Source organism: Corythoichthys intestinalis, chromosome 21 (assembly GCF_030265065.1).
Source record: "Corythoichthys intestinalis isolate RoL2023-P3 chromosome 21, ASM3026506v1, whole genome shotgun sequence".
Classification (NCBI taxonomy): Eukaryota; Metazoa; Chordata; class Actinopteri; order Syngnathiformes; family Syngnathidae; genus Corythoichthys; species Corythoichthys intestinalis.
The window spans coordinates 32683230-32699377 of record NC_080415.1 but is presented as its reverse complement, the minus strand read 5'-3'; the positions used below and the strand labels follow the sequence as shown (position 1 = coordinate 32699377).

The 16148-nt window shown below is 40.3% G+C and overlaps 1 protein-coding gene across 2 annotated transcripts in view; it reads right to left on the bottom strand.

Moving 5' to 3' along the window:
* pcdh15b (protocadherin-related 15b) overlaps positions 1-16148 on the bottom strand; it is a 268709-nt gene that overhangs the window by 47956 nt on the left and 204605 nt on the right. For both annotated transcript variants that reach the window (XM_057826514.1, XM_057826513.1), the window contains 2 exons: positions 11310-11419; positions 11065-11205 (listed from right to left, as the gene is read on the bottom strand). In XM_057826514.1, the coding sequence (XP_057682497.1) occupies positions 11065-11205; positions 11310-11419 (251 nt within the window). The remainder of the gene's footprint in view (positions 1-11064; positions 11206-11309; positions 11420-16148) is intronic.

The following is a 16148-nucleotide window of genomic DNA, read 5'->3' as shown; positions in this document are numbered from 1 at the left end:
ACAGGCCTCGGGTTGGTCGTCCAAAGAAGCTGAGTGCACGTGCTGAGCGTCACATCCAAATACTTTCTTTGAAAGATCGTCGCAGGATTGCCGTCAGCATTGCTGCAGAGATTGAAGAGTTGGGGGGTCAGCCTGTAAGTGCTCAGACCATACGCCGCACTCTACATCAAATTGGTGTGCATGGCTGTCACCCCAGGAGGAAGCCTCTTCTGAAGACGGTACACAAGAAAGCCTGCAAACAGTTTGCTGAAGATATGTCAACAAAGCACATGGATTACTGGAACCATGTCCTATGGTCTGATAAGACGAAGATTAATTTGTTTGGTTCCGATGGTCTCAAGCATGTGTGGCGGCGAACAGGTGAGGAGTACAAAGATGGGAATGTCATGGTCTTGGGCTGCATGAGTGCTGCAGGTGTTGGGAGAGTTACATTCCATTGAGGGAAACATGAACTCCAACATGTACTGTGAAATACTGCAGCAGAGTATGATCCCCTCCCTCCAGAAACTGGGTTGCAGGGCAGTGTTCCAGCATGACAATGACCCCAAACACACCTCCAAGATGACAACTGCTTTACTGAAGAGGCTGAGGGTAAAGGTGATGGACTGGCCAAGCATGTCTCCAGACTTGAACCCAATTAAACATCTTTTGGGGGATCCTCAAGCGGAAGGTGGAGGTGCGCAAAGTCTCAAATATCTGGCAGCTCCGCAACGTCGTCATGGAGGAGTGTAAGAGCATTCCAGTGGCAACCTGTGAAGCTCTGGTCAACTCCATGCCCAGGAGAGAAGGCAGTTCTGGATAATAGTGGTGGCCACACAAAATATTGACAGTTGACATGGTGTATGTTAATATTGACAACTTTCACTAAGGGGTGTACTCACTTTTATTGTCAGGGGTTTAGATATTAATAGCTATATTTTGAGTTATTTTGAGGGGAAAATAAATTAACTCTATTATATAAGCTGCACACAGACTACTTTTCATTGTGTCAAAGTGTCATTGTGTCAGTGTTGTCCCATGAAAAGATATACTTATATATCTTCAGAAATGGGAGGGGTGTACTCACTTTTGTGATACACTGTACATGTCCAAAGAGTTGGCTTCTGTAGCTGGGGGTCGGACTGCTAAGGCCCCCGACTTTGGCTACCGCCCAAGTCCCTCCGCACCCTACCCCTTTGGCCCCTCCCATAAGTTGCCTTTTTGGGCTGTGCCCGACCGGGCCCCATGGGTACAGGCCCAGCCACCAGATGCTCGCCTTCAAGCCCCACCTCCTGGCCTGGCTCCAGAGGGGGGCCCTGGTAACCCGCGTATGGGCAAGGGAAACCTAGATCCTCTCACTGGAGTGGTTCACAGCCGAGTGTCAAGCGGTTGGGATGAAGATCAGCACCTCCAAATCTGAGACAATGGTCCACAGATGGAAAAGGGTGGCGTGCCCTCTCCGGGTCGGGGATGAGATTCTGCCTCAAGTGGAGCAGTTCAAGTATCTTGGGTTCTTGTTCACAAGTGAGGGTAGGAGGGGCTGGAGATTGACAGGCGGATCGGTGCAGCCTTTGCAGTGATGCGAACTCTGCACTGGTCCGTAGAGGTGAAGAAGGAGGCTCAGCTCTCGATTTAGCAGTTGATCTACGTGCTTACCTTCACCTATGGTCACGTTGTGGGTCACGACTGAAAGATCAAGATCCCAGATACAAGCGGCCGAAATGAGTTTTTAAAACTGCTGCCCCTGCGACCCGACCCCAGATTAAGCGGTAGATGATGGATGGATTGATGGATACTATTTAAAGTACTACCTCTTCCGCTTTTCATATATAAAAACTAGGGCTGTCAAAATTAACGCGTTAACGGGCAGTAATTATTTTTTAAAATTAATCACGTTAAAATATTTGACGCAATTAACGCACATGCCCCGCTCAAACAGAATAAAATGACAGCGCAGTGTCATGCACACTTGTTACTTGTTTTTTGTGTCCCTCTGCTGGCGCTTTGGTGCGACTGATTTTATGGGTTTAAGCACCGTGAGCATCGGATAATTATTGATATCAACAATGGTGAGCTACTAGTTTATTTTTTTGGTTGAAAATTTTACAAATTTTATTAAAACGAAAACATTAAGAGGGGCTTTAATATAAAATTACTATAACTTGTACTAACATTTATCTTTTAAGAACTACAAGTCTTTTTATCCATGGATGGCTTTAACAGAATGTTAATGCCATCTTGTTGATTTATTGTTATAATTAACAAATAAAGTACTTATGTACAGTATGTTAAACGTATATATCAGTCCCGTGTCTTATATTTCCATTCCAACAATAATTTACAGAAAAATATGGCATATTTTATAGATGGTTTGAATTGCGATTAATTACAATTAATTAATTTTTAAGCTGTGATTAACTCGATAAAAATTTTTAATCGTTTGACAGCCCTAATAAAAACATATATTAACGTTTCTTTTGGCAATGCCAATGTATTTCTGGATTATTTTGTTACTTTTTAGCCCTTTAACCCTTGAACCCCGATCGTGTCGCATCTTGGAAGCATCGTCATGCTGTAATTACGTCACCCACATGCCGCTAGTTGGTCTCATTTAAAGGTGCGGAAGTTGAGGTCCACGCCTGTTTTCAGTTGAAGTCAATCGACTAGTAAAATGGGAGAAAATGTAATTTGACTTTTATAGTTTTATTGTCCTCATAAATAAAAATTAAAACCATGGACCATGTGTTTATGTCCATTTTCCCATCATTTCTTGTCCTTTTTCAAAACCGAAAGCACCGCGAAAAACTACATATCCCAGGAGCCATTGTTAGGTCACGAAGAACGGATGTAGTATGAACATTTTCATTAAGGCCCTTTCCATAGGCGCCACCTATGGAAAGGGAGGCGAGGTAGAAGCACTTTGAAATGTGCGGAATGAAGCGAAGACTAAATTTAGCGCAAGCGAATGCATTATTTCATCAACTGGAGGAAGAGGATTTGTCGTTGTTTTCTATAAATAAAAACAATAAAAACAATAGCAAAATATTTATTTTCCTTTTTGGATTAAAAAGCAGAAAATGTAAACTTAAAAAATATTTGTAGTATTTTCCCCCTTTTTAATTAAAAAAAAGTAAATAATAAACATATCAATGAATAAGAAAATATTTGCTATTGAGGATTTGGACAATTTTGAGGTCAACAATGTCTCGACTGTCGATTAATTGGATCATCAATTAATTGTCGTTTAATCGTAGCAGCCCTAAAATGGCTCCCTGAAAGGAACGACAACAACGATGTGGCCCGTGATGAAGAGGAGTTTGACACCCCCTGGAATAAGACATTTCAAAGGCTGTCTAGAACGACGCTGACGTTCCAGTCGCTTGTCACCAGAAAAGATAAGCCTCCATTGAGACCTGAGGTGTGACTTGACATCCGAGGGTGGAAGGGAATGAAAAAAAAAAAAAAGAAAAGTTGAAATACCCGCCGGCAAGGAAGTTGGCATTAAAAGCTGACGGCAAAATGGAAGTCGGCAGCTATTAACGTTTGTGCCGGAGGTGACAACAACACAGAGATGTTTACATTTAAGGAAAGGAAAAATGCCAACGCTAGCCTTTCCTTTGCTCTTACTGCGCAGGCCAGGTTAGAGTTCTGGGGGGAAAAAAAGACATTTAAAGATTGGTAACGATTGTTAGCAACAAGAAGGTGCATTAATTAGCTTTGCACTTGTTTTAGATCAGGCCCAGAGCTTGAGGGAAAACTACTGTAGAAATTTGGGTGGCTGTATAAGTAGGGTTGGGTATCATTTGGGTTTATTCTGATACCGATTACTACTTGGTACATTTTTAAATGGTCTTGGTGCTTAATCTGTTCTAGGGCTGCAGCCATCGACTATTTAAGTAATCAATTAATCTATCGATTAGTTAGTTCGAATAATCGCGTAATCTAATTACTAATGCGTTGCAGATCTAATTTAAAGTGCCTGTGACACGAAAAGGCATGTTTATTTCATAATACATGCGGTATTTTATGCCCCTGAATGATATGGGCCGCTTGGATGTGTGTGGAAGCGATCGCTATTTTTATTTAGTTTTTTTAATCCCGCACCATGAAAATGAGTGACTTCCGGCTTCGGTCTTGCATTGAGGAGGAGGGCGCTGTGACGTGTACGGTAGAAGACGTCCTCTTCACGCTACAGTGTACTGTTGTGTATGAGGACGAAGGATTCAGCTGATTTTGCGGATTAATACGTTTATTTTTCGCATCACGCCAGCCAAACGGCTGCAGAAAAATCATTCTGTATGAGGGAGAGGCGTATGCGCCTTTTTGGAGTTTCAAAAGGTTCCCATTCACCGTGGATATTTACTGTGGGACCATTGGACTTACGAGGAAGTGAGTAAACATCTTGTTTTGTATTATGTCAAATACGAATACAGCGATTACAAAGTAAACACTACAAACTTTCTTTAAATGAAGGACTACTTACGTTTGATCATTGATAGGCATATAAAAAGCTCTCCTAATGTTCATTAGCAGCAGCACGTTAGCTGCACAACAACTCCAGCCACCCTCCTCCGGGGAACAAACTGTAAATTGCTCTCCGCCGGGCGGTTTGCCGAGCCGCAATGACAATCGACAACCGGGTCGTCATGTCAAATAATCCAGGATAGTTATGTGTGATTTTCCGCTTCGAAGACTTTGAAACATCACTCGGTTCGGGTTTGCATGTCGGCTAGCTGTCACGCCTTCTGGTTTGTTTACATTCTCCAAAGCCGGGGAAGGGAAATGACATATGTCCGATTTAGGTGTCATAAAATATCGTTCGGGAGGTGCGACAGTAAAGGTGAAGTCGACAGTTTTGACCATTATGGAGTAATTTTGCCATGTCGTCCTGAATAAATGCATTTTTATTATTTCATATTCCATTCAGCACAAGACTGTTATTTGTCATGACCATGCCATTTATTTAGCAATTGGGGAAAATACTTGGATAAAAAGAATATCCTGTAAAAATATTGAAGTAAAGAGACAGAAACAATGACATTTTGCCGCTCTCTTCGTCGCGTTTTCCTCGTTGTGAATAGTTCCCCCTCGATGGGCTGACTGGTCCTTCTCAAGCCTTTTATATAGCTATTGGGGAAAAATACTTGGATAAAAAGAATATCCTGTAAAAATATTGGGAGTAGAGAGACTGAAACAATGACATTTTGCGGCTCTCTTCGTCGCGTTTTCCTCGTTCTGAATAATTCCCCCTCAATGGGCTGAATAGTAAAACAGATGAGCCCAGTCTACCGCTGATGTCATCCACCTGTTGGGGACGCTAAAGCCCTATAATGGTAGGCGTGGCTAACCGGCAGATTAAAAGACTAATTTCTCGTCATCTGTGCTTTGCTAAATTGTTGTATATAGTCGAATCGTCTCAAAATATGATTCTAATTCACATAATAATGCCATTTAAGACTTTTTTTCTTGTGTCATATGCTCTTTAAGGAGATGTAAAACAAAGAAACAAGTGTTTATGCTCGCATTTACCGTCATTTTCAGACTATAAAACGCTACTTTTTTCCTTTTTTTCTTAACTTACTTTTTTTTTCAATTTGTCGATTTATTTGGGTTAATAGGCAACACTTTAATTCCATTCAAAACTGAGATAATTTTTTTGGATGACGTATATGATATCTGTCATAAGTATTCATTAATGCTTATGGCACTGTCATGTCATAATTATAATGGTCTTATGACAGTCTTACGGTGCCACTGTCATATAAAGTGTTACTAAATACCATAACTAACAATTAATGAAACAACTGGAACAGTAACTGAAGAAATAATTTGCGCAGAAAAAGATTTTTGATTATTTGCATCTGTAGCGCTGCAATGCATGCTAGGAGGCATGTTGGATGACAACAGTGTTGACAGCAGGTAGCAGCAGAGCTTTACTGTCTCCCCCAAGGGAGCAGTTATGGCCAAATGAAGCTTCTTGAAGCTTTGCAGCCAATTGTTTCAAAGCTTCATGGTGGTTCATTTGTTCTTTTGGTGTAAATATGCCATACTGCAGTGTACAGTATATATGAACAAATGCCGTTTTCGTGTTAAATTTGGTGGGTGGAGACTTATAGTCAGGTGCGCCTTTTAGTCCGAAAATTACGGTATTTCGGATTGCTGAGATTGCACTTTCAAAAGAGCATTAAATGTGAATACAAAATAAAATACCAGTGTGTTTCTTCAAACTATTCAGAATTGCGCTTTTATTTCACAAGAACAATAAATGTACTTAAAAATAAATTAAAATACCTGATCTTCGTTAATTAATTAATGGCTATAAAAGTCTCAGATTTCACATTCGATGCACAAAAATTACCAAATGCAGAGATAATCACCTATATTTTCAGGATCAATAGCAATATTTAACATATCACATTTTTGACCAAAATAGCAACTTAATTTTTTTTTTCATTTACTGCAAGTTTTCAACAGCTAATAAATCACTCAATTTAACATCAGAAACTTAATACTTGAGGACAACATGCAGAACCAATCATAAATAATATATAAATAGATAATTAATAAATTCTATATACAATGACAACTTACTATAGAATAGAATATCCCTTTATTATCATTATACACTATATACTGTTAGCGAATGAGGCTAGCGGCCGCCTGGCGTAAACAGAGCTTTTCTGGCGAAAATTCTTGTGAATAAATGCTTAAATCCCTCAATTATTCATAGATATGGAGGTAAAACGGACTCGATTCTTGGTTAAGCGCAAATAAAACGGTACAGTTAGCGTTTATTTTACGTATATTGACGAAGTAACATGCTACTATGTTAGCGAATGAGGCTAGTGGCCGCCTGGCGTAAAAGGAGCTTTTCTGGCTATAACTCTTGTCAAAAAATGCTTAAATCCTCGAATTCTAAATAGATATGGACGTAAAACCGAGTCGATTCTTGGTTAAGCGCAAAGAAACCGTACAGTTAGCGTTTATTTTATGTATATTGACGAAGTAACATGCTACTATGTTAGCGAATGAGGCTAGCGGCCACCTGTCGTTAAAGGAGTTTTTCTGGCGAAAATTCTTGTGAATAAATGCTTAAATCCCTGAATTCTTCATAGATATGAACGTAAAACAGAATCGATTCTTGGCTAAAAGCAAAGAAACCGTGCAGGTAGCATTTATTTCGCGTAAATATTGCTAACTATGAGGCTAGTCAGTTCCATGTGTAAACAAAGAAAAAAATCCCTGCAACTAAATGCTTCAATCACGCATGCATGGTACGAAAAATATACCGTATTGGCCCGAATATAAGATGTTTTTTTGCATTGAAATAAGACTGAAAAAGTGGGAGTCGTCTTATATTTGGGGTCTAGACATTATACCCATTCACAACGCTAGATTGCGCCAGATATCAATTAAGTGAATGCTGAACTTGAGGAGTAATGTTCTGTCATGACAGATCTCAGCTACTCTCAAGTTTAACCAGTTTGCGTTATTTTATTGCAATGTTTTTCCTTATTCAGATTTGTTTCAAAACTACAGTTACAGTTAGACCTCACTTTGATGGATAATGCAGTTATTGCAATTTTGTTGTTTTATCACAATAGATTGGTTTATTTACATTTCAAAAACCAGAAGCCATTCATTTACGAATCTGATTGCACTTTAGTTTACATATTTAAATGTTCAGATATTAAGATTTGAATGAGGCAAAATAACATGCTTTTTTTTCTCAAATATATTTTTATAATCATTTGTTTCAAATGTGCTGTAACTATTTTCTGTATAAAAATTAATTTGGTGTTCAAAAAGTATTTTTTTCATACTTGAGTCTTGAAAAAGAGGGGGTCGTCTTATAATCAGGGCTGTCTTATATTCGGGCCAATACGGTATTTAATCAACAAACAAATCACTCCTGAGACAATCCTTCCTGTTTGTATGCGGTACAGCTTACATAGATAAATCCAATTGTAAGTAAATCCAAGCTTAAATCCGACATGAGCGTGTGCTTTACTTCATTACTAAATGAAGCTCCGCCCCCCCTGATAAGGCATGACGCAAAGAATGACGAAGTGTCAGGTCAATAGATTTTTTAAGTCTATGGATACGCATTTAATCCATTTGATTGTTGCCCGCACCTCCTAGTTCAAATGGATTGGACATCTATTGTCGTCAATGAGTAAATTCTTTAATTGCCTTTGATGATGATAGACATCCAAATATGTGGCTCTTCTTATCCTTCTAATGTGAATTTTAAATATGTTTATCACTGGTAGACGTCAACGCCAACAACAGTTAAGAGTTAATAAAACGTTTTGTCTTTTTTTCTACTATACCCTATTGTTGTTTTCATCTAATTACCGTTGCTATATCATCATTGATTGCTAAAAATGTTTTACTTTTGCTTGTTTCTCCCCCCACTAATCAAGAGTAAGTTCAATTATGACTCCAATTGCAGTGTTTGCATATTAAAGACCCTCCATCTATGGATTCCCTCTGTGCTCCCCCCCAAGAGCTGCGCTCACCCCCTCCCAATACGAACGCGTCTTAATTGATGCTCGTCGGCTCGGCTTTCTTCTTTAATTATAGTGTTTACCTCGTGCGGCGCCGACTTCATTTACACAATTTAACTCCTAAGTATTCCGCCAGGAATAAAGCTTCGCATCACCCACCGTGTTCATTAGCCACTCTTCACTTCTCGTCAGGCCGCGCTTTGAACCAGGCAATGGATCGATAGCGCTCTAACGACACAGTGCTCTCATTTTCTAACTTTGGGCGAGGTCGCAATTAAAAATACGTGTTTTTGCCTCATCGATCAAAAGGTTTTTTTTGGGGGGGTGGGGGATTCTTGTTTTTGTCTGGGTTTGTTCGTCTAGCACAATTCACTCGTGTTTGAATTTTCAAACTCAGAATCGCAACATTTTCCGACTTGGCACAATGAGTTAATGAGCATAGCCGAGAATCTGTTGTAGTTAACTCTTGGACTGCCAAAAATAAGGGTTTCCAACAATTTCGTATGAACATACAGAGTACTGTATTGGCCCGAATATAAGATGGCCCTGACTATAAGACGATCCCCTCTTTTTCAAGACTCAAGTCTGAAAAAAGACTTTCTGAACACCAAATTATTTTTTTCTACAGAAAATAATTAATGGCTTCTGGTTTCTGAAATGTAAATAAACCAATCTATTGTGATAAAACAACAAAATTGCAATAACTGCATTAACCGTCAAAGTGAAGTCTAACTGTAACTGTAGTCTTGAAACAAATCTGAAGGAGGAAAAACATTGCAATAAAATAATGCAAACTGGTTAAACTTGAGACTAGCTGAGATCTCTCATGACAGAACATCGCTTCAATGATATCTGGCGCCATCTAGCGTCGTGAATGGGTATAATGTCTAGACCGCGAATATAAGACAACCCCTGATTTTTCAGCCTTATTTCAGTGCAAAAAACTGTCTTGTATTCGGGCCAATACGGTAATTAGCAAAGATGAGGATCTGCTGTAGTTAACTTTTTGACTGCCAAAAATAAGGGTTTCCAACAATTTCGTATGAAAATACAGACGAGTATGTAGCGTCTACAAGGTCGCCAACTTCATGATGATAACCAGTGTTGTCACTAACGCGTTACCAAGTAACACAAGTGTTTTGGGACTGAGAAAGGCGTGTGGAGCGAGGGTGCACAGTCGACCCAAGTGCAGCCACCTGTTGAGATGTGCAAAGGAATGTTGATCTGTGTGTGTCCATGAATGAACGTATTTTTTCCTTTATTCTGGAGGGTTCCAGCGATAGGTTAGAGCCGCTACATGCTACGTGGCTGTTTCATAGCTTTCCCGTTGCATCGGCGTGTAGTCGGCGAGCATTGTTTACATAATATTCGTGTTGCACATTTGTGCCGTGCTCCGTTAGCATCTTTGGGGTCTTTTGTAAGTCCCATTGAGTGTAAAGTGCTTAGTTCTTATGTTGAGGCAGCAAAGGGAGGAAAATTAACCAAAACCGGTAAAAAGTAACCGATAAATTACTTTTAAAGTAACTTAGTTACTTTGATTAGTTGTCGATTCTTCACTTCTAGTTTGGACTAAGGATGTCCCGATCCGATCACTTGGTTTTTTCAGAGGATCGGAAGTGGGTGAAAAGGATCAGGTATTTAATTTTAAAAATGTATTTCTGCTTCATGCTCATACAGCCCCCTACTCTCCCTCCTGTTGCTTTTCTTGGTCAGCAGTGCCCTGGAGTAAGCTATTTAAAGTTAACAATGACTGACAGGGGTGTAGCTTTGATTTTGCCGGAGAAGCTTGGTAGCTCTACCGTCAAAAGGCCGCATGTGTCAATCATCGTTTAGCTGGTTAAACCGGATCAGGACTCTGTATCGACAGATTCTCAAAATCAGGTGACTCTGACTCGGAGTCCGGTGCAAAAATATGCGATTAGGACATCCCTAATTTGGATTAGGGGTGTGACAATATTTCGAAAAGGTGATGTATCGCGATACATTATAAGCCAAAAGGTTATCAATGTGCTCCCACCAAGAATCAAGATATCATATAATTATTTTATAATTATAATTAATTAATTATATTTAAAAAAAACTTCGGGACTGAGAAAGGCGTGAGAAACGCAGGTCCATATTTAAGCCGAGTTCAGCCACCTGTTGACATGTGCGAGGGAATGTTGATCTGTGTGCGTCCATGAATGAACATGAGTATTTTTCCTTCATTCTGGAGGGTTCCAGCGATAGGTTGGAGCTGTTTCGTAGCTTTGCCGTTGCAACGGCGGGTAGTCATCGCTCCAAGTCGGCGAGCATTGTTTACATCATATTCGTGTTGCACATTTAGGCCTGATCAATGATCGATTTTTCTTTTTGATAGTCGAGTAATATTTTTAGAGTCATTGTTGGCCAAAAAATGTTCTGAATCCTCTTTTAAGCCTTGTAATAGCAAATATTTTCATATATTGCAGTTGAAACTCACGAGTTACTTTAGTGGGACACACATAACGATTTGGTGGGTAGGAGAACTAATTTGAAAACAAAATCGGATATGAAGTTTGCTATGACTCATCCTGTCCTGAATACCCAGACTTACTCTTTGAGGGAACACGAAGGTTTGACGAAACCACCCTCATGGAGTCGGCTTCCACCTTGAGAACGTAGCTGGAGTTGGCCTCGTAGTCCAGAGCCTTGGCGGTGGATATTATCCCTGTTTTGTTGTCTAATACAAACATGCCTACAACCAAAGACAAAGTGCGAGAAGATGAAAACTTTGCAGCTAAAATTAGCGAGCGGTCCAGGAATGATCGCCGCTGCTTATAGCGCCAGGCGTGTTCTCACCTCCCTGGTTGCCCTCGACGATGGAGTACACGATGGTTTGATTGACAGCAGCCGCCAGGATGACTCCCACCGGGGTTCCGACCGAAGCTTCCTCGCTCACGGGCGGAAACCTGGGAACACATCAGTCGAGCAACAGCCGCCTTTAGCCACATTAAATATGGATACGCTTTACTCGAGGCCTCCTCTTTTCTCTGGAGGCTCGGCCGCCATCAGCCGAGATTTTAAATCTGTCAAGTACTTCCATCACTCCGCCACGTAATTTCCTCCTGAACAGAATCAGTGGCGAAAAGTAACAAATAACAGCTACTGCTTTCGTGTAGATAGCGAGTATTGTGTCAAAAACATTCACAAGTAGAGAGGAAATGATCCTACGTATGACTGAAGAAAAAAAAACTCATTTTTCTTTCTGTATGCTTCAATAGACTACCACTAATTGTTGTTCAATAATGAATCCAATGGCTAAATGTCAGCTGGTACTGCAAAAAATGGGGGTTTACAATGAATTAGCACAGGCATTGTCAAATGTCAGAGAAATGAGAAAAATGGACTGGTGCAATTAGACTCAAGGTGACATTGGTGAATTGGTTTCTGTGGAGAGTTCAACTCGATATGTTTGGAAATGACATGGCAAGATATGATGCGAGCGTAAATACTTTTAGAAAGTCGCCTACCGTCCCTGACAAAAGACTTGTCGCTTATCCATTATGTAGAAACAATTGCTAATAACCTGACTTTTAATTATTCAATTGGTTTCAGAAATGGCTCATATGAAAGCTCAGGCCCTCCCAAAATGATGGTGAATGTACAAAATATATTTGTTTCACTGAAAAAAAGATTTATCAATATCATTTATCATCAAAAGCGTATAAATATGTTCTATTTTTAAATGCACCATTGTCCCCAAAACTTATTTATACGTCTTTTGCGTAAACATTTTTTTTTTTTTTTTTTTTGTACAAAAAGCATCTATAGCTTCTGCTCTGTCTGAGAAACAAAGAACAAAGCTCCAAACCCATTTTAAAGCAATAAAACTGGCCACTGAAGGGCAGTAGCGCATTTTGTAAAGACCTGCAACCCGATTCAACAGCAATGAAAGGCCGGGCAGCACGGTCGGAGCGCTGGCGGCAGTATGCCAGGTGGCGGACGATCGAACAAAACAACCGAGAGGACGCCTGGAATGCCAGGCGCTGGACGACCAAGCAAAACGACTGAGATCACCGTGCAGCGGGCTCGCCAAGCAGACTCCGCAGAGATTCAAAAATAATCCATCTTTGTGAGACAGACAACGATGAGGGAAAAGTTTACACGGCAGACGCGGCGACAACGGCGTCATCTCGGCGACAACAGGCGTCATCTCTCAGTAGTCATGTGTAAACAAATTGTTACTTTCCTATCCAAAGCTCTATTTTTATTGTTTATTATGATATTTTGTAAAAGGAAAATATTATTCAGATGTTTGGGATGTAACTAATGCAAAAAATAGCTGTGTTAAAGTCAAAGTTATGTTTGAAATGTATGCGTTTACAAAAAACTCATTATCTCCGTATTTTCATCAGAAATTGGAAAATTGCCAAACTCTCTCCATTTGTAGACAACTTCTCTGACTGTCGATTGATGAACAATCAGACTTTTAGAGATTGTTTTGTGTCCTTTCTCAGCTTTATATATTGTAAATCAACAATCTTTGATCGCAGGTCTTCAGACAGCTCTTTTGACCGAGCCATGATCCACACCAGACAATGTTTCTCATCAAGACAATTCTTACCAGGTGTGTGTTTTACAGTGGGCAGGGCAGCTTTAAACCACTCATCAGTGATTGGGCACACACATGACTTAAATTGTTTGGTAAAAATTGGTTTCAATTGCTCTTTAAGTCTCCTTAGGCAGAGGGTTCACTTACTTATTTTCCCCTCTCTGACATTGTTTGCATGCCATCCTCATTAAAATATGAAAACCTATAAATGTTTGGGTGGTTTTAGTTAAAGAAGACACTGTTCTTTCATCTGTGTGATTTTTACGAAGATCAAATCACCTTTGATGGTGATTTAATGCAGAAATGTGAGAAATTCCGAAAGGTTCAGATACTTTTTTCATACCACTGTATGCGTTGTGAAGTAACGTTGCACAGAAATATTAGCTTGAGTGCCTTTTGGGAGATAAGACCCAGACCACGACTGAGTCTTGTGGGAATGGAGTCTGAGACAAGACCAGACCTTTAAAATTAGTCTTGAACCAAAAGTAGTTTCTAGTGTACAACCCCTCAAACGAATTACAAAGAGGTTATGGTTTAAATCCCCCACCTCAAAAAAACAATTTTTTTGAGGGCGTCTGTGCTGACTGCAATCGTCTTGGTCACAATGAGTTCTGGTCTCAGGCTTATCTTGGTCTCAGATAGCACATTCTTGAGCAGAACACTATCCATCCTTGTCAGAATAATAAAAAAAATCACTACACTCTCCACTCCACCCTATCAGCTAAGAAGCAAGGTCTTTATTTTTGTCTGTCACTCACTCTTTTCAGGTTCTTGCCAACTCTCAAAGTGACTCTTTTCTTGCCTCTCTCTCAACATTTGTCTTCTGCCACCTTGCCCTTGACGGCACTGCTGTAATTGCCAAACGCGACTATCAAACGGCTTAAGAGTCGCTCTGAACCTGAGTGGAGGCACTGTCGAAATACAGAGCAGGCTTGAGAGTGGTTGAAGGTTTGCTAAAATGGAATAAAAAGAGGTGACTCCGCAAAAGGAGCTTAATCCGACAATCCAGAGGTAAAACGCCTCGCGTAAAGCTTATTACAATCATTTGACTTGAACTTTCTTACGCTATCACTTTTTTTAACTCACTGGCCACTATTAAGGGTGATAGACATTCAATAATGTAGCTCTTTACATCATTATGTGTCGAATTTACATTAGTTTATCACTTAGAGGTCCATCCAAGGGCGTAGGTTTGGTCCTAATATTGGTAGGGACGAAATAACAGCATAACCTGCATGTACACTTTTTTCTGGGGACGGGACATTAATAAGACCAAACATATTTGGTGAAAGGGGGTCAGGGCTACATTTCTCACCAATATGAACCTACACTGGGGCAAATAAGTATTTAGTCAACCACCAATTGTGCAAGTTCTCCTACTTGAAAAGATTAGAGAGGCCTGTAATTGTCAACATGGGTAAACCTCAACTATGAGAGACAGAATGTGAAAAAAAAAAAACTGAAAATCACATTGTTTGATTTTTAAAGAATTTATTTCCATATTACAGTGGAAAATAAGTATTTGGTCACCTACAAACAAGCAAGATTTCTGGCTGTCGATGAGGTCTAACTTCTTCTAATGAGGTCTAACGAGGCTCCACTCGTTACCTGTATTAATGGCACCTGTTTTTAACTCATTATCGGTATAAAAGACACCGGTCCGCGAACTCATAGTCAGTCACACTCCAAACTCCACTATGGCCAAGACCAAAGAGCTGTCAAAGGACACAAGAGACAAAATTGTAGACCTGCACCAGGCTGGGAAGACTGAATCGGCAATAGGTAAAACGCTTGGTGTAAAGAAATCAACTGTGGTAGCAATTATTAGAAAATGGTAGACATACAAGACCACTGATAATCTCCCTTGATCTGGGGCTCCATGCAAGATCTCACCCCGTGGCGTCAAAATGATAACAAGAACGGTGAGCAAAAATCCCAGAACCAAACGGGGGGACCTAGTGAATGACCTACAGAGAGCTGGGACCACAGTAACAAAGGCTACTATCAGTAACACAATGCGCCGCCAGGGAGCAAATCCTGCACTGCCAGACGTGTCCCCCTGCTGAAGCCAGTACACGTCCAGGTCGGTCTGCGGTTCGTTAAAGAGCATTTGGATGATCCAGAAGAGGACTGGGAGAATGTGTTATGGTCAGATGAAACCAAAATAGAACTTTTTGGTAGAAACACAGGTTCTCGTGTTTGGAGGAGGAAGAATACTGAATTGCATCCGAAGAACACCATACCCACTGTGAAGCATGGGGGCGGAAACATCATGCTTTGGGGCTGTTTTTCTGCAAAGAGACCAGGACGACTTATCTGTGTAAAGGAGAGAATGAATGGTGCCATGTATCGAGAGATTATGAGTGAAAATCTCCTTCCATCAGCAAGGGCATTGAAGATGAGACGTAGCTGGGTCTTTCAGCATGACAATGATCCCAAACACACAGCCAGGGCAACAAAGGAGTGGCTTCGTAAGAAGCATTTCAAAGTCCTGGAGTGGCCTAGCCAGTCTCCAGATCTCAACCCCATAGAAAATCTGTGGAGGGAGTTGAAAGTCCGTGTTGCCCAACGACAGCCCCAAAACATCACTGCTCTAAAGGAGATCTGCATGGAGGAATGGGCCAAAATACCAGCAACAGTGTGTGAAAAGCTTGTGAAGAGTTACAGTAAACGTTTGGTTTCCGTTATTGCCAACAAAGGGTACATAACAAAGTATTGAGATGAACTTTAGGTATTGACCAAATACTTATTTTCCACCATGATTTGCAAATAAATTCTTTAAAAATCAAACAATGTGATTTTCTGTCCCCCCCCCCCCACATTCTGTCTCTCATGGTTGAGGTTTACCATGTTGACAATTACAGGCCTCTCTAAAAATTTCAAGTGGGAGAACTTGCACAATTAGTGGTTGACTAAATACTTATTTGCCCCACTGTAATTAATTGATAGGCTAAATGATTAATGCAAAATAAATCTGTATTGACCTCTACTAATTTTCAAACTGCAAATTTATAACGTCTTAATCTGATAATTTATGTCAAATCTAGTCAAATAATTTTCACCATCTTTTTTTGAGTGATAAAGTG